Source organism: Sminthopsis crassicaudata, chromosome 6, assembly GCF_048593235.1.
Source record: "Sminthopsis crassicaudata isolate SCR6 chromosome 6, ASM4859323v1, whole genome shotgun sequence".
In the NCBI taxonomy this organism is placed as follows: domain Eukaryota; kingdom Metazoa; phylum Chordata; class Mammalia; order Dasyuromorphia; family Dasyuridae; genus Sminthopsis; species Sminthopsis crassicaudata.
The window spans coordinates 186,419,173-186,438,568 of record NC_133622.1 but is presented as its reverse complement, the minus strand read 5'-3'; the positions used below and the strand labels follow the sequence as shown (position 1 = coordinate 186,438,568).

Below are 19,396 nucleotides of genomic sequence, written 5' to 3'. Positions count from 1 at the left end.
TTAGATCAGATCCAAGTGGGTCTGAGAAGACAGCTCTTTCCTGACTGCCTTCGTGCCTTCAGTTTTTCTTTTCTAAGTACAGGTCAGAGACTAGAGGTTCTGAAAATAAATATTTACAGTCCTGAAGGTTACTTAGTGTGTCGTACTCAGTCTTAGAGTTCCTGAGTTCTAAAGTTAGGCACTGGGAGAAAATTTTCTTGCTAGCATGCAGTTTAGTGAAGGAAGAAGACTGTTCTGAAGTTGCCTTAAAGGCATTATCATGACAGGACAAGGCATCTGGACTTTGCTAATACTCCATGACTACAGGTCCAAAGTGAATTGGGTACATTTGTTTAGAAGTCCTACAAAGAGCCTTTATCTTCCTAGGGAATCTAATGAGAGTCATGGACTACTTGAATGTTTTATGTTTCCTATGTATGTTCATTAACATCCAGTCCTTTGTATGTTATATATTTTCTGTGTTAGTTAAAATAAAAACTATCCCATACTCAATACCAATATTGTATATTGAGTACTTGTGTTGTAGCTAGAGATCCTGCTACATAGACCTGGGAAAACCTAAACACTCACCATACCACAAGTCAGGAAGAAGTAACTCCTGGCTTATTCCCAAGGATTAAACCTCATTTATGTGAGCCAAGATTCCCCTAAAGCCATATGAAACCCAGAGTCCCATAGGTGACATGCACAATTGTTAAGTGCCTCCTATTGAAGTGACTGTTAAGAGAAAATGAACTGCTGCATGTTTCTAATAATAACCTACATATGTACAAGAGAAGGCAGGAAAGTTAGCATGAGAGGAAAAGGAAGTGGTATTGGGATGGAGGAAGGTAGATGGGCAGCCTCTGGGTTGCTCTTGAATAAATATATAGATATAGATCTATATGTAGTTTTCTAATACATTAATTAGGCAGACCATTGGATCTGTTGGAGAACATGGCCATCAACTGAACTGAATGATGTATGGTTGTAACAATGGAGGGACCCTTCACATGGATGAAATCATGGATTCTTTAAAATGTATTTGTAAGGTACTATTCTAGGTGCGGGAGGAATAACTAGACACTAGAACTTCCCTGAGTGCAGGAACTGTCTTACTCTACCTTCTCCAATGCCTAGTTCTGTGTCTTTTAAAAATAGTTTCGGGCTTCATCAATGTAAAAACTTCTGCTAAAGCTAGTCATCACCCCTCTATACCTTAGGACAGAGGCTCTTCATTTTTTGTATCAGATTCTTTAGTCATATCTGGTGAAGCCTATAGATCCCTTCTCAGATTTATGTTTGTAAAATGCATAAAATGAAGTATAATAACGCCTGTATACAGATATATTTCATGGTCCCCAGGATAAGAACCCCTACTTTAGTGAATCACCTTTGTTAGCTGCTGTGATTAAAATAAATTTGTTATTTAATGGCCAATCTTTTGGGGAAAAGGCTCTTCACATTTAGGCTAGATCTTGCAATAAAAACACACAGTTCAGACCATGTAGAACTAATTTTTAATAGTAGAGTGTTTCTCTTATTTGTCTCATTTGTCTCACCAAGTTTTTTCTAAAACTGTCCATTTTGCCATTTCTAACAATCCATTCCATACATATACTATGATTTGTTTAATTGGATGGGTATCTACTTAACTTTCAGTTATTTGCTACTCAAAAAAGAACTGCAGTAAATATTTTTAAATATATGGATCTTTTACCTCTTTCTTTGAGTTATAAATCTAGTAGTGTCAGATCAAATGGTAGGTACATGCAGTTCAGTTACTTTTTAGACATAGTTCAAAATATTTTTTCCAGAATGATTGACCCATGCATTAGTGTTCCAGCTTTCCCACAGCTCCTCCAACAATTGTATTCCTTTTTTGTAGTCTTTGCCAATATGATGCAGTGCTCTTCTCACCCTTTTCCTCACTCTGAGGTATAGAAAATACTTTCATGGTGACAGATCACAACTCCTCCAAGCCTCAATAGATGGTTTTATGTGTTGTTGCTGGGTTTTTTTTGGGGGGTACAAATGGATTCTTTTCCAAAATATTCATTCTTGGATTCCTCTAGTGAGAATATTCCCTGTACATAGGTTGGTCTATGTTCATCAGAGACTTCATTGAAAGACACATGAAGAAAGATTTTTGGTGGCTTTATAGGACTTGTGCTTTCTACTAGTCTTAACTGTCAAAAGCTGAGTCTCCTCACAAGATGAATTATGGGGCAGGTGAAATCATTAGCAGATGAAATCATCAGCAGACAGCCAATAACAATATTTCAGAAGAAAATTTTGTTGAAAGAACTAGGAAAACCAAGATTAGTCCCAAATGTTAGTTCCAAAGATTCCCCAGGGGATCACTCACAACCAGGAATATGAACAACCTTTTGACACAAAGATTGATCCTCCTTGTCTCTTTCTACCATTCTCATAATCATCTTTCCCTTGATTCCCTGTTTTTTTCTATTGGCTTCTTTTCAAGATGAAGGAAAAGAATTTTAGTATTAATAGCTCAACTTTCTATAATAATGTAGGATTTACAGATTAATTTTTCTTTCAACATCCCTGGGAGGTCCATGGTACAAGTAATCATTTTAATCCCTATTATATAGATGAGGAAATTGAACTCAAAAGCACTTAGTCCAGGGCTACCCAGTTAGAGATGAGATTCAAATCCTGTTATCTCCAGACTCCAAATCTAGTATTATTTCGACTACTTCACACATTTTGGTCCAAAAAGAGAAAATACCAAGAGTTCATAGGATCAAAAACTAAGAGTTGTAAGATACTTAGGAATCCTCTGTTCCAAGCCCGTCCTCTTACAGATAAGAAACAGAGGCTCAGAGAGGAACAGAGAAGAGTATTATGTTACAGTAAGATCTGGGGTAGTTTTGAAGTGAGAGGCTCTAGGTGTACCTTATGCTTCTATTATTAATTCCTGTCTGATCTCTAAGTAAGTCACAATCTCTCTAGGTCTCAGTTTACTCATTTTTAAAATGGGTTTTCACTAGATGGTCTCTAAGGTCGTTTTCTTTGCCTGGACAAAATGAGTTTTTCCGAAACATCTATTTTTGAGATAAGCCCAGACCAGTCCTTCAGATGATAACATGTTTCAGCTGCCTTCTCCCTGTACCTTACCGATGAATTCTTTCCAGAATTTCTGTTTTGGGCTACTGTTGTGCTACTGCTTCCCACAGTTTGTGGTATATACTAAGAGCTAAATAAATGCTCATCGACTTAAATCCTTCTTGCTGCTCTCAAGTGTACATGCATTTGTACATTGCACCTGTTGGTATATACTGCCATATCCAGTGTCTTCCTGTTACCTTTTCAGCACATTGCTGTCTTGGATTTCCTAATGCCTACAGACCCTCCGGCCAATCCAGTTTTCCCAAGTTAGGATAGAAAAGGAAGATCTTAACTTGAGGGAGGGGCAGCATGCACTGATGGAGAGGCAGACTGGTGTGAAACAAAGAGCGTCTGGATTTGAATGTCGGTTCATTTCTCAGCCTCACAATTGTAGTGGGGGTTGGGATGAGTCACCTGTTACACTTCAGGTTCCTTCTCTGTAAAATGGGGACATTACGGGTTGCTCGCCATTCTTGGGAGGAAAGTACTTTGAAAACTTTAAGCACGAGAGGGATGTGACTTATTCCTGCTCTTTCTGGCCTCTCACAAACTTTGCTCTCCTTTCTGCCCGTCCCCCCCCCTCCCCCGGCTTGTCAAACAGTTCCCTCTTCTGTCAGCTCCTTCCCTCCCTCCCTGTCCCTGTCCAGAGCCCTAATAAAGCTATTTTGAAAGTGACCCAGTCGGTCTGGCTGCCCGAGCGCCCAGAGGGGCAGAGCTCGAGGAGGGAGAGGCCGGAGCTAAGGGCGCAGCTGTTTGGAACCATGACTGAAGATGACGGATTCGGTGGTGGTGGAGGGTCAGGTCAAATTGAGAGATGGAAAAAAGGTGAGGGGCATGCCTTCTACCTTCCCCCACCTTCAGGAGACCCTTTCCCCCTGACCTGGAGTAGTGGGGGTGGGGGCGGGCGGGGGCGGAAGCCCCCTGTGCCCAGCCCAGTGCGTAACCGTGTGCTTTTGTATCTCCCCCGCAGTGGAAAACTAGGTGGCTGGTGTTGCGCAAGCCCTCCCCGGTGGCAGGTAAGGCGGCGGGGCGCGGGGAGGGGGCGCGTGACCTGGGGACTTCTGGGAAGGGGTGCGTAGCGAGGTGGGGGCGGTTCTGGAGAGGGGCGCGTGGTCTGAGGAGTCCTGGTGAGGGGCGCGTGGCGAGAGAGCACGTGACCAAGGAGAGGCGGGAGGGGGAGGGAAAGTGCAGGTGAGAGGCGCTAGGCGTGGTACAGGTGACTAGGTCGGGTTGGGAAAGGGCTTCTGGCGAGGTAGGGGTAGCCTGGGACAGAGGAGAGGCTCGTGGCTAGGAGTAAGAGATAGGGCGCGAGGTGGGGTGGGCTTCTCCCGAGGGCCGCTTGATTTGGGAACCTGCAGCGGCGAGGGTGCACGTGATGCCGGGCAGGGCACGGCTTTTGGCTCGAGATTTGGGGGTCTGGGCTTCTTGGTACACGGTATGGATTGGAAGAGGGGGTCCCTGCTCATGGTAAAAGTAGCTAGTTTCCGGGACGAACCAGGCTAGCCCCTCTAGGGTCTCATGGATTGGATTGGGGGCACGAGAATCCAGCTGGGAGTCCCATTGCTGGCTTCCCAGTGGGCAGCTTTCCCAAGAGGCTGCCCCGGGCTTCAGGGAACCATTGCTTCACCTGACCTTCTCATTCTCTTGCGGCCGGGGCGGGGGGAGAAACTGGCCCTTTGAAGGGGGCCGGAGGGGGTCGTGCAGCTGAAGGGTCCGACTCAGACTCCCTCTTCTCCTCTTCCAGACCTCCTCGGGAAGCGCCTTGCCACAGGGGCCCCCCGGGGATTGAGTTCGTCCCCCTCCCCAGGCCCTGATTTCTTTGCCCCTCATTATCTGCGAACTTCTTGGTGCTAGCCCTGGGCCTCCCGAAATAGAAAGAGGATATTGAAGTAGACCCAAAGTGTAACAGAGAGAAGAGGGGACAGTAATAGGATATGGGGAGGAGGGCGCTTCAGGCCGCACCCCCACAGAAAGGCTGGGAGCCGCCTTTCCAGCTTCTCCCTCAATTGCTTGGCGGGGGTGGGGCGGGACACCTCGGCTCCTACCAGGGTCTTTTTAGGGAATGAGTCATAAACGAAGCGGGACATTAGGATCTTGAGTTATATTGCTTTGTTCCCCACCCTCAGTCCATTATGGAATACCAGAGCTAGAGGAGACCTTGAAAACATAATAGTTCAGGTATCTAAAGAGCATCATGGCTTAAAAAACACTTCTACGGATATATGCCAACATACGTCATGCCCTTTAATATAGTGTCAGAACTGCAAGGCATTTTAAAGACCATGTTGCCCAATCATCTCATTTTACAGATGGGGAAGCAGATCTGGAGTGGAAGTCCTTTGTGTAGCCTTAGATAGGAAGGAAACTCAGAAAGAACAGGTGTTGGGCCCCAGAAGGAGCTGCATTTCTGAACTAAAGTGTGCAGCTGTACGATGCATTCTTGCAAAGTTTTTCGTTCCTGTCAGCTTGCCAGTTTGAATTGAATTGTCAAGTTGAATTATTGCCAAGCAACTAATTTAAAAGAAAAAAAGGGGGGCACATAATCTTAAATCTAGGCATCCTTATATATCCAATCAGTTTTTATTTTTGACAAACAAGTGATGATTAGTTTGATGAACTCCTTAAAAAAATTAAAAAAACAAAACAAAACAAAACACCTTCATACCCTCTAGTCTTCTCCCTCCTGGGTTCCTGTTTTCTTAGCCCTTTTTAGGCAGTTTATGGAATGATTATGTTTCCCCTATTTGAAGGCTGTTGAATATTTTGGGCAAAAGGTTTATTTTCATTTCTCCCCACCTCCTGTGCTTGACTGGGCAAGCAGACAAGTGAAATTCAGTTTTCTTTAGAAAATTGTTAGTCTATATACATTAGCTTTATCCATCTCCAGAACTCATTGAGCTTGTTTCTTGGATCAATTTGGTCTTTCAGTTCTTTGGTTTCAATATCGTGGGCACACTTGTGCCTTCTTTAAGCATTGTTAGATTTGCAGCTGTTTGAGGAAACAGGTGTCTCCATACCATCATGCATGCCAGAGTTGTATGAGTGTGTGTATTTTGCCAGCAAATGAGGATGGTGGAATGTTTTCTCTTTAGGAAGTGATAGAAGTTCAGCTTCTTTCCCCCCCCCCCCCCCATATTTTAAAGTATTTTTGATATCAATGAACAGAAGTTAGGAGCTCAGTTTTGGTTTCTTACTCCCTAAAAGCTAACACAAGAGAGGTTCCTCCATCTAGGAGAAAGAGTCAAGACACATGGATTTGAATGATAGGTGACGTGGATGATACTGCAATCATGGTGGGCGAGTCGTTTCTTGTATCTGAGACCTTACAATTCCAGTTCCTGGAGGAAGAGATCATGTTTTTGCCTTTTTTTTTTTTTATTCCCAAGATTTAGTACAGTGCCTAGCTCTTAGTAAGCATATGATAATCAAGTAACAAATATATATCAAGTGCTTACTATGTGCCAGGCATTGTGCTAAGCATTGCCACAAAAAGTGGCAAAAGACAATGCCTTCAAGGAGCTCACAATCTGATGGGAGATACAACGTGCAAACAAGCTACATACAGAATAAACAGGAAAATAATTACCAGTAGGAAGGCAGGAGAATGAAAAGGGGCTGAGGAAGGCTTTTTTGGGGAGATTTTTATAGTTAGATGAGGGGGAACAGTTCAGGGAGAAAATGTCCAGAGCCCGAACACAAGATAGTATATTGTTGGAGCAGTTATAATGAAGGTAGTGACTCTGAATCTAAGAGCATGCACCAGGAAAGAAGGTGTATGAAGGCTGGAAAGGTAGGAGGGAGTTGGGTTATGAAGGGCTTTGAATGCCAAATGGAGCATTTTGGCTCTTGGATGCAATGGGGAGCCACTGAAGTTTATTGAATAGGAGGTGACACGGTGAAACTTGAGTTTTAGCAAAATCACTCTAAAGACTGAATAGGTTATTTAAAACATTGAATTGAATCCTATTAGATTTTGTAGTTCAGTGTAACAATTTTTGGGATAATTGGAAACATCAGAGCAAGAAGGTCTGGCCCTAAAAGGACATTGGGAATAACCCTCTTATTTTACTAAATATGAGGAACTAAGGTGTAACATTTAAAAAGCCTATAGAGGTGTAACATACTAAGGCCCAGAGGTCATATTGCTAGTAAGATAGCAGAGCCAGGACCACAATTCAGGATTTTAAAATCTCTTCAGCCACTAAACCTGCTCTTTCCATGTCACTCAAGTCCTATTCTGTCCTGCCTTTGACTTCTTGTGGAGTGTTGTGCCTAGTTCTGGGTATCACTTTTTTATATAAAGCTTTTAATCTTCAAAACATATACATAAATAGTTTTCAACATTCACTCTTGCAAAACCCTGTGCTCTGAACTTTTTTCCTTCTTCTCTCCCCCCACTCCCTCCCCTATATGGTAAATAATCCAATATATGTTAAACATGTACAATTCTTCTATACATGTTTCCACAATTATCATGTTGCACACACAAAAAAAATCAGATCAAAAAGGAAAAAAAAATCAGAAAGGAAACAAAAATACAAGCTAACAACAACAACAACATGTTTAAATACTACGTTGTGACTGGGTATCACTTTTTAGAGGGTGTGTGTTGTTGGGACAGCTGGTGATGCAGTAAAGAGTGCCAGCCCTGGAGTCAGGAGAACCTGAGTTCAAATTCAGTCTCGATCATTTGGCACTTCCTAGCTGTGTGATCTTAGGCAAATCACTTAACCTCTATTTCCTCACCACTCCCGAAAAAAAGAAAGATAGAAAAAAGAAGGAACATTGTTAAGAAAGGGTGACTAGTATAAATAAATGTAATCTAAACAACATCACATGAGGTTAAAGGAACTGGGTGAAGGTGTGTGTAAGACCATGGGATCAGCCCACATCATAGATATCTTCAAATATTTTAAGGGTTATGTGGAAGGGTGATTATGTATATGTTCTTTATGTTTTCAGAAATTAGGTCGAGGAGAATTGAGTAGAATTTAGAGAAAGGCAGATGCTGAGTCAATATAAAACATAACTTCCTAATAATCAGAGCTCTGTGCCAGGGAAACAGGTTGCTCTTAGATATATTGAGTTCCCCATTCCTGGAAGAAGCGTTCATGCTGATGCTAAAGGGGATTTGCTGATTGCAATTTGAAGGCAATCTGGATAATGTTCTGCTCTGGGAGTCAATGAATATATAATTCCCTTGAAGGCAGCCTATAAAAACAGGGTTTTTTGATTCAGTAACTACTTGATAAATTATCTAAACGCAGTAAAAAGGTGAGTTTTTTCCTGAAGTTTTGAGATCCCTGAGAGAATGGGATCCTTTCGAGTCCCAGAATGGTAGTATGTGTGTGTAACAGAATGTTCCATTGCATGCTGCCTAACTTCCCTACCAGTCATGGGTTATAGTAACTGTAGAAAGAGGCACTTATTTGGCAGAGCCATCTAGCTTCAAGGTCTAGAACTTATCTTTGGTAGCTGCTTTCCCTCTCTGACTTCATAGAGTACTGTGTATTACAGCTCTTCGAAATAAGTATTTTGTAATATAATTTGCTTGTTTGACTTCAGAGTCCTTCTCCTAAGCCTCTCCCTGCCCTTAATAATACTGCTTGACAGTTCTTTGATTCTGCCAACAAAAGACATCCTGGACTAAAACAAAGTCCTAGGAGCTTATATGGTTGAGACACATCAATGTAGAATAATTTGTCTAGGGTCACACAACTACTAATGGTCATAGGTGGGAAGTTTTAAAATTAAATTTTATTTTGTTTTTATTTCACAATTTTATAGCAAATTTTAAAAATGTCTCCCCTGTGCCAAGCACTCTCAAGCATGGAATGCAAAGGCAATAGATAGCTCCTGCTGTCATGAAGCTTCAGATTTAGACAGGATAAATTCAAAATGATAAAGACACTAGGGTTATGGGGGGAATAGGAAAACCTTGCAGAAGGTGTAATTGTAGCTAAAACCTAAAGGAAGCCAGGAGGTGGAGATGAAGCACAAGAGCATTCCAGGCACGGAGGACATCCAAAGAAAATGCTTCAAATTTTGAATTGGAAGACTGAAAGATAGGAAGGGACCTGATCAGGAAGACTCTTACAAGTTAAACATTTGGATTTTTTTATTTATCCTGGAGACAATGGGCAGCAGTTCCTGATGTTGATTGGATAGGTAGGGGTGACATGGTCAAATTTAACAATGATTTATTTTTTCTTCCCTTTCAGGTGAGATGAAATTTGAACTCAAGTTTTCATGTCCTGAGACCCAATATTCATTTCCCTGTGCCACAATAAAGCAGTAAAGGTCCAGACCTGGAATCTCATTATTGCCCAAAGATGCAATATGGCACAGGAGTTCGAATGCTGGGCTTCCAAACATGCTTAGCTAAATGCCGGGCAAAGAGGAGGTGTTTGATAAATGCTTGCTGCTTTTTTTTCCCTCTTCTCCAACTACTCCATTTCAGGTCTTGTGAATTCTAGCTCCTTGACGTCTTCTAGACGTGTCCTGGTCTTTCTACTCATATGTCCACCACATTAATTCAGCTTCTTATCATTTCTTGTCTGAACAGCTGTTGTAGCCTCTTGATTGCTCCCACTGTTTCCCTCTCTTTAATCCATCCTCTACACAGCTTCCAAAATAGCATTCTTGAATTACAAGGGTGACCATGTTGCTCCCATGCTCAAATACCTTCAATGGCTATACCTCTGGGACAAAATAGGGGAAAGGGGAAAGACCTGAATTTGATTGAAAGAGAGGAATCATGGGAGTAAGAACTCTATCTCATGTAGGTCAATACCTTTTCTGCAATTTATCCTAAAGAGTTACCCACAGTGGCTAAATGTCCCACCCAAGGTCACACAACCACCACAAAAGAGACAGGATTTGAACCTTGCTTTCTACATTAGCTCTCTCTTTCTGTTATGTCATAGTGTAGACTCCTTATGATGGGTCACAGAGTCAGAGCATGAAGGGATCTTAAAGATCATGGAGTTTAATTCTCTCATGTTATAGATGAAAACATTTGAGATTGAGATAGATGAAGTGACTTGAATAAGATAATACAAATAATAGATGTGAGAGTCAGAATTTGAATCCAGGTCCTTTGATTCCAATCTCTTTTTTTCACCCCTCCATATTCATGATTTTTGGAACTCCACAATCTAACTTTAACTCCATTTCTTCTTAGAGGTATCTAGATGCTAAGTGGATAGAACAGTGGATCAGGACTAAAGAAGAGCGAGTTTCAAATTAAACCTCAATTACTTACTAATTGGGTGACCTTTGGAAAGTCACTTTATCACTATCTACTTCAGTTTACCTATCTGTAAAATAGAGCACTTAATAATAGTAATAGCACTTGATTCCCAAGCTTGGTAAGATGAAATTAGAACATAATTGTAAAGTGCTATGTTATTAAACATGTTATTATGTTTATGGTATTTAATGTTATTTAAATGGGCTTAAAATGTTATTTAAATATAGGCTAGTTTATCATTTCATGTAGCTCTTTGTTGTGAGTTCTATGTTTTATTTATTTTCGGCAAGGCAATTGGGGTTAAATCATTTGCCTAGGATCATACACCTAGTAAGTGTCTGAGGCTGGATTTGAATTCATGTCCTCCTGATTCCAGGTCCAGTGCTCTATCCATCACACCATCTATCTGTTCTGGGCTCTACATTTTAGCCAGTCTATTCCTCCAAAGTCAGCATGCTTTATCTAGATACCATGCATTTGCACAAGGCGTTCCCTACTCCTTGAAGACAGTCCAGCCTTGTTTCTGTCTCTCAGAATCTTTTTCTTTGTAAAGAGCTTAGTAACAGGTCCAGCACAGTGTAGGTGCTTAATAAATACTTGTTCCTCCACCCCTTTTTACTCTAAAGTTCATCTTAGGTGTCATCTCTTCAGGGAAACTTCCCTTGGTCTCCTCAGTGATGCCTGAAACATTTCCAAATTTACTTAGCATTTCCTAGAATTTACTTATCTTTATTAATGTAAGCATATTTATTAAGTATATACATATTAATATATCATATATAATTATCATTATACACTTTAATATATATTATATGATTATCATATGATATAATACATATTATATACAATGATAATCATATATTCTCATTATATATAATCATATCATATATATATTAAGTGTATATAAAGTATATTTACTTACCTGTATACATGTAAGTATATTTATTAAGTAGATACATGTTAATATATTATCTCTTATTGTCATTATACATATTAATATGTTGTATATGATTATCACTGTACATAATGTGCATTATGTATAATATATAATTACATATTATTAAATGTGTATTTATATGTGTATACATATATGTGTGTGTGTTTATATATACATACATATATATGTGTATGTATATATATATGTATAAACATTTTTTTAACCTGTGTACATGTATGCATACAGCTCAGTGGGACAGTAGATAGATCCTGGAGTCAGGAAGACCTGAGTTCAAATCACCTTACCTCTGTCTGCCTAACTAGCTAACAACTCTATTATCTTTGCCAAAAACTCCTCATGGACACATTAGTGTCCTGTGGTCCATGGGGTCACAAAGAATCAGACAAAACTTAAAGACTGAAAAAACAATAGTACAGAGTCTGGGACATAGTAAGCACTATATAATTGTTAACTTTCCTTATCATCATCATCAATCATCAATCATCATCATCATCATACCATTATTCTAGTATAGTATGAGTGTCTAGAGGGTGGAGATCTGTTCATTCTCATTTTTTGGTCAGAGCTATCAGTGCTTGTGTGGACTAGGTGCTTAAAATGGATTAAATGAAGAGGTCTTGAAGAAGGATTTCATTTTTACTGTTCTCAGTTTTCCCCCTCAGATTCAATTTTAGAAGCTTATTTATTCCCTTAAAAAGGTTTCTCCTAAATATATTGATTAGTATTTAACAGGATACTTTTGTTTCTGATACAGTAATAACTATATCAAACCCCAGAGCCTCAGGGCAATATAAAAGAAAAATTATCTTGATCATTCACTCTAGAAAAGCAAAGTAGATGGACGGTGTCTGTTGTCCAGTCTGTCACAAAGCTGGATGAGCCTCTCATTACCTGAGTCCAATAATACATGTCCTTGGACAGGCATGTCACTAAGTGGAGACCCAGCTGGGAGGGTCACAGTTGAATGGGTCACTTTCTTGCTCATAGAGTCCCATTTCTTTTATACCAGCATCCTCCCAGTGATATTAATATCATTGGATGAGGGAATACCATAATTTTAGAAGAATCAAACTTACAAATAAGGTGAATAGCAATGGAGATATGTGTCACTGAAGTAAGGAATCTTCAGCTTATTACAAACAAAGACTTCCTCAAGAAAAATGGCATAAGGGAAAAGTCACAAAAGTCTCAGAGTCAGAACTTGAACTCTCATGTTGTGACCATGTGAACAGATCTCTTCCCTCTAGTCCACATTGTTTCTCACTAGCCACAAATGGAGACGTAGGTATTATTTCAGGGGATTTGTACAGTCTGTGCCCAAGCAGAGCCATCAAGGTGGGAAGGGGCCCTAGAGTGTGTGGATGATATCAGGGAGTAATGGTTAGTTGGTATCCTCCCTTAGCATTCTAGTATTTGTTCTGAATGCTATATCTAAGGTCCTTCATAGCCAGCAGTTGTTCCAAACTTGTCACTCACCCTTAATCCTACATAGTAAATGTCCTGTTCCAGTTCCTCAAATTCCATTTGAAGCCCCTGAACCAGATTACTCTAGACACCTACTTTATCTTCTCTTCTTCCCTTCCCTGTTCTTTCCCTTCCCACTCAGGCGGATGACCTCATTGCTTGTTTGTCCAGCCTTCTCATTCTGAACTTTTCATCTCTCACACTGCCTTCTGGAATGCCCTCCTTTCTGCCCTTTCCCTCTGCCCAGCTCCACCCTCCCTTCTGCCCTTTAAAGACCTCTCACAATCATACAAGGGCTTTGCACAATCAGCCAATGGATACCTACCCTGCCCAGCATAGTGTTAGCTATTTCTGGGGGAAGTTGGATAAGTGAGGGATAAACCCCCATTCTTTGAAGGGCTTACAAATAAAACCCATGTTATGCATTGGGAGTGACCATACTTTAGGGACAGAGCCCACCATGTGGAGGAGAGGGGGAAAACCTCTGTTTTAGTCCCCACTGGAGCACCCACTATTGGCAATGACTCCAGGTCTCCAAATTGAGACTCTGCTTCCTCTTGTGTAAAATGTTATAATAATGATCATGATAATGATAAAAATAGTAACTATAATAACTAACATTTATGTAGCATCTTTATTGTGCTAGGCACTATCTCAGTGATTCTTACAAATATTTTTCTTATTTGATCCTCATGACTACGCTGAGGAGTTAGGGCTATTATTATCATCCCTGTGAGCTTCTGTGTACTTGGCTCAGCTACCTTTGGTAATACTTACCCAGTTCATTGCCTTGCCAATGCTAGAATTTTTTGCCTTGTGACAAGACCTGTAATAATTTTCTTTAAAAATCCAAGGCTATCCCTATAATACCATGATGGATTGTAGGAGTAAAATGTCTTGAACTTGGAGTCTGAAGACCTGGGTTAAAAATCTCAATTCTGTCATCCCCTATATTTGTGATCTTGGGCAAGTCAATTCCTTTTTTCTCTTATAGTATTTCTCTGCCATTTTCTAGTAGCAATTTCTGCATAGTGAGAACAATAGGAAATTTCAAAAGGGGCAAAAGACAGACCTGGCAGTTGAGTAGAAAGAGTAGAGACAGTGAGATGGGTGGAAGTTGGATTTCTTTAGAAATTATGCATTAAACAGCTTGGGCAGCTGTTGTTTGTTTTATGCCTTTGGCAGGAATCTATTTACAGATCAAAAGAAGCCGAATAAAGATGGATAGTTAATTGGGAAAGGCTAGAAAGCCCATTCTAAAACAGCATTACAAGGGGACAGTGGGACAGAAGTTGTTGACAGACATGAGGACATGGCAATGGTTAAGTGACCTGTCTAAGGTTATAACACCACTAAGCTTCAGTGTTAGGTTTTGAACACAGGTCTCTAGTCCAATGTTTTTCCACTTAGTGTGCAGTTGAATATTATACGAGCAGTCAAGGGTTCTGTCTTTAGTTCTAATTCCACCTCTAACTTGATTGTTGGTTGTCCTTCATTCTCAGAGGATCAAAATGATATCACTAGGTTAGAGTCAAGTTACAATATGTCCAACTATGGCTGATCAGATCAAAATGAGCTCAGAGTGCTTTTCCACAGGTTGGGCACAAATAGTCCATGTGAAGATTTGGGGTGGAGTCTCTCAATTTGCATATCTCATGTTTGCTCATAGGGAACAAATAGCACCTTCTCTGATGAAGGCATGGCATGTTGGTGGTCCCATGCTAGTGTCTCCCATGTTACAAAATCAACACCAATTCCTCAGAGAGTCTTTGGGAGTGTCCTTGTATTGCTTCTTCCAATCACCATATCTACTAACACAGTGTTAATTGAAGCAAGTCACTGAACTTTAGTTAGCACATCTGTTTATACATGACCCTTCCTCAAGTACCTTCCTAGCACTAAGAGAACGCAGCCACCAAGATGACTTGTGTGCATCCTAATGAACAACAGTGGTCCAATGGAGAGAGCAATGGATTGGGAGCTAGAGGACTCGGGTTCAAATATCAGCTTTGTTCTTTATTAATTATATATTTGGATACAGATCACACAGCTTCTCTTTTCTTCAGTTTCTTCATCTTTAAAATGAGAGGTTTAGATTAATTTATTTCTAAGATATTTTCCCATTCTAACATTCTATGATCCTATGAATTATGAGCAGTATGAGAAGTTTAGAAGAAGACTGAAGTTGGGGAGAAAGATTGTTTTGTTTATGTGTCTGCTGGATACTTGGATCTAAATATCTAAGACTAAGGCTAGATGTAGAGTTCTGGAAGTCATCTGTGGCAACATGATTAAAACCATGGAAGTTGATGAGATCAGCTGGTTAAAGAGTATAGAAAAAAGCAAAAGGGAGTTCAGAACGGACTTGGAGCTCCTCCCGGTTAGTGGGTATGGCATGGCTGAAGATCTAACACAGGAGTCTGAGAAGGAAGGGAGAAAACCAAGGAGCAGCAAGAATTCCCAGAGAAGAGAGGGTATCAAGGAGAAGAGGTAATCAATACTTCAGTAAGATGGGAAGCCAGGAAATGCCATTAGATTTACATTAGATTAGATTAGATTACAGTTAATTGGCAACTTCGGTGAGAGAATTAATGAGATTGGAAGTCAGATTGTAGAGATTTTGTGATGGCTTTCTAAAGTAGTTTAGCCATGATAAAAATGTAGAACCATAACTAATTGGGATGGTAACTTCTAGTGAAGGCTTTTTAAGAATGGAAGAGACTTGAGTGGAGACAGGAGGCAAGAAATCAATTATTAGGGAGAGATTGGAGATAAGAGAGAACTGGAAAAAATGGGAGGAGATAGGATCAAAGGTCTGTGAAGAGGAATTGATCTTAGTAAGGAGAAAGGCTACCTCTTCATTAAGGACTAATGTAACCAAGAAGCTGTGTTGGAGCAGCGGAAAGATTGCTAGGTTCAGAGTTAGTCTGTGACCTGAGTTTGTATTCTGTCTCTTGCTACCCATATAGAGAACAGCATAGGGCACTTTTCAAGCAGAGATTGTATTCTGTTCATTGTATTTATATCCTAGTGCTTAGCACTACAATGTCTGATGTAGTGTAGATGCTTTATAGGCACTTATTGATTGATTGATTTATGACTTTCTTTGGAGAGTCTGGGAACAAAGATTTAAAAATGGAATAAACTTTCAGAGACATTCAATCCAACTGTCTTATTTTTCACAACTGAAGAAATAACCATAGAGAAATTAAGTGACTACAATGTCATACAGATAGTGAATGAGTGGCAGAGTCAGAATTTGAATCCTTGTCTCTTGACTGTACATCTGGCATTCTTTTTACTGGATGCCTCCCTTACTATGCTGTCTGGTTGCCTGGGATGCCAAATGTCTCTGGAGAAAGTCTTCTCATCTCAGAAGGATCCGTCATAGAATTTGCATGTGTATTGTGTGTGCGCGCATGTGTGTGCATGCCAATTCTTGAATGCTCATTAGGAAGAGGTGAGTATTTTTTAAATTAAAGCTGTTTATTTTCAAAACATATGCATGATAATTTATATTAAACATGTGCAATTCTTCTGTACATATTTCCACAATTATCATACTGCACAAGAAAAATCAGATCAAAAAGAAAAAAATGAGAAAAAACAAAATGCAAGCAAACAAGAAAAAGGAGTGAAAATGCTATGTAGTGATCCACATTCATAGTCCTCTTCTACATCTATATCTACATGAGAGTGTAGATGGCTCTCTTCATCACAAGATCATTGGAACTGGTCTTAATTATCTCAATGTTGACGAGAGCCACGTTCATCAGAATTGATCATCATATAATCTTGTTGTTTCTGTGTACAATGATCTCCTGGTTCTGCTCACTTCACTCAGCATCAGTTCATGCAAGTCTCTCCAGGCCTTTCTGAAATCATCCTGCTGATCATTTGTTATAGAACAGTAATATTCCATGACATTCATATACCACAACTTATTCAGTCATTCCTCAACTGATGACCATTCACTCAGTTTCCAGTTTCTGGCCACTACAAAAAGGGCTGCCACAAACATTTTTGCACATGTAGGTGCCTTTCAAGAGGTGAGTCTTTAATCATAACTGTGTCTTTAGGTATAAGAAGAGGCTTTCATGAATATTCCCACTGAATATCTGAACAAACGTAGTTCTGTTTCTTGATGGCATTTTTATATACTCTTCCCCTCATTCCCTTTTTTCTTACTCTTGCCCATCAAAGTTCTCTTCTTTATTTTGAATAGTTCTTCTTGAACAGATTTCTTTATAAAATGATTCCCTACCTTTGGAATCCCAACGACATTTTTGTGGGGAAGATGAACTTGTTTTAAACCTTGTTATGCTGCTTTGTTGAATTCGTTCTTTGCGTTCCGATACTTTTTATGCAGTCAGAGTCTTCCCTTATCCAGAGCTGGAAATGACCTATTTTAGAAAGAAACTATGTAGCATAATGAAAAGAATACTGCCTGAATTTGAAATTATAAACTTAATGCATCTCCTCTAACTCTACCTTTTTGACAATGATCTGGTTACTTAGCTTTTTGGGTTATTATGGGCAAGGCACTTTTAACCTCATAATTCCCTAGGCAAAGGAGGTATTGTTGCTGCACTGTAGATGAAGACCATCAGCAATGATCAAACATGTCTTTTGGATGCTTCATAATACAGATCTTTGAGGATTGGAAGAGAAATAAAAGTTTCATGTTTATTCTCTTGAATTCTATTTTAAAAAATATTCTTTTTATTTTATTTCATTTGAAACTTTTCTTTTTATTTTGATGTAAGCAATCATTACCCAACATATGCATTTTATTATAGAAAGAACAAAAAAAGAGTATTTGTAAATCAGTAAAATTTGGTTAGTTTGGGTTTTTTGAGTGTATCTTAAATTTAACATGGGGTAAAATACCCCTTCCTGAACTTCTTTTTAGTTGGTTTTTAATGTTTTATTGATTTTCTTTCTTTCATTTTTTGCTGAGGCAATTGGGGTTAAGTGACTTGCCCAGGGTCACACAGATAGAAAGTGTCAAGTGGTCTGAGTCAGATTTGAACTCAGGTCCTCCTGACTTCAGGGATGGTGCTGTATGCACTGCACCACCTAGCTGCCCCTGGTGTTTCTTTCTTTTAATAAGAGTTCAAATAATTGCATATTATTTCTCCTTATAATAAAAATGACCAAGTAGTACTGGGTCTCAGATGCCATGATGACTGGGCAAATCAATTCTTGGCTTCTGCTTTTTCTGTAAAATGATGATAACAATAGCACCTATCACACAGAGTTGTCAGGATTAAAGGAAATAAAATACATAAAGTTCTTTGCAACTTTAAAGAGGTGTATTATTGTTAACTGTAATTATTATTAGTCAAAGCAATTTCTAATGTTGACCATGTCTGAAAATAAATATCTCATTCTATACTTCTAGGCTATTGTCTTTCTGCCTAGAGGTGGGAGGTATGCTGGATTCTGTTTTCTTGAAAGGTTTTTAGGATTCCAAATGTAGACAGGATGTGACTTCTGTGTCTGTGAGCCAAAGAGATTTTTGTACATCTGCTTATCTAGTATTCCCATTTAGAGGAACAGCTGTCTGGGTAACAAATAACTTGTATGGCTGCCCAAGTCCCTGCTTGGAGGCAAGCCTAAACTCACTTTTCTGTAAAAACATTTTGATTGATATCTTATTTTTATATCACCTTCACTTCTAAATGTATGCTCTCTTTCCTTTACTTAGCACCATTCCTTGTCATAAAGACAAAGGATAAAGAGAGAGAGGGAAAAAAAAACAAAACAAAAAAAAAGCACATTTACTAATGAATATAACCAAAATTGGGTTTTATATGCAGTGTTTTCCACCTATAGTGTCCCAATTCTTCAAAGAAAGATGGGAATGTGTTTTCTTTGAGGAATCTTGGTCCTCAGAGTTATGTTCATTTTTCTTTTATTTTTATTTCTTTCCATTAATCATAATTTCTAGTTATTGTATATGTTATTTTCTGGATCTGCTTGCACCACTTTGAATCAGTTCAGATAAATCTTACTATATTAGTCTGGAGTCTTCAATTTTATTTTTTGACTATCCAGTATTATTCTATTACATTCATGGACCAGTTTGTCTGTCTAGGCTCTAACCAATGGACTTCTCCTTTATTTCCATTTCTTTGCCATTTAAAAAAAAGAATGATGCTATGAATATTTTGGAATGTAGCTTTTAATCTTTCCCATACATGTATGAAAGGATAAAGACATTTAAAATTACTTTCTTAGCCTTCTTCTGAGTTATTTTCTAGATTGGTTGGATGAATTCACACATCCACTGACAGAGTACTGTTAAGGTGCTTGTCTTTCTATAGCATCTCTAACATCTACTCTTCCCTTCATTTGTCTTTGTCAATTTGCTCAGTTTGTTCATCTCAGTAAGGTGAAACTTTAGAATTGTTTTGATTGCCATTTCTCTTATCTAGTGTTTTGAAGCATTCTTTCATTTAGTTAATAGTTTGCAATTCTTTTGAGAGCTGCTTGTTCATAACTTGACTTTTATTCATTGGGATATGACTCTTGCTGTTACCTATAGTTCCTTATATATCTAAGTATACTTTTTATCAAAGGAAAATAGAGACTTAAATTTAATGAAA

General features: G+C 39.2%; 1 protein-coding gene across 3 annotated transcripts in view; it reads left to right on the top strand.

Moving 5' to 3' along the window:
• Positions 1 to 3,452: 3,452 nt before the first annotated feature.
• DOK7 (docking protein 7) overlaps positions 3,453 to 19,396 on the top strand; it is a 315,723-nt gene continuing 299,779 nt past the window's right edge. For 2 of the 3 annotated variants that reach the window (XR_012483344.1, XM_074274599.1), the window contains exons 1-2: positions 3,454 to 3,936; positions 4,082 to 4,127. Coding sequence is in view for 1 of the 3 variants with exons in the window: in XM_074274599.1 (XP_074130700.1) it covers positions 3,883 to 3,936; positions 4,082 to 4,127 (100 nt within the window). In the remaining 2 variants the exon portion in view is untranslated. Of the gene's footprint in view, positions 3,937 to 4,081; positions 4,128 to 19,396 lie in introns of all 3 variants that reach the window. The other variant, XR_012483345.1, reaches the window with a different exon arrangement.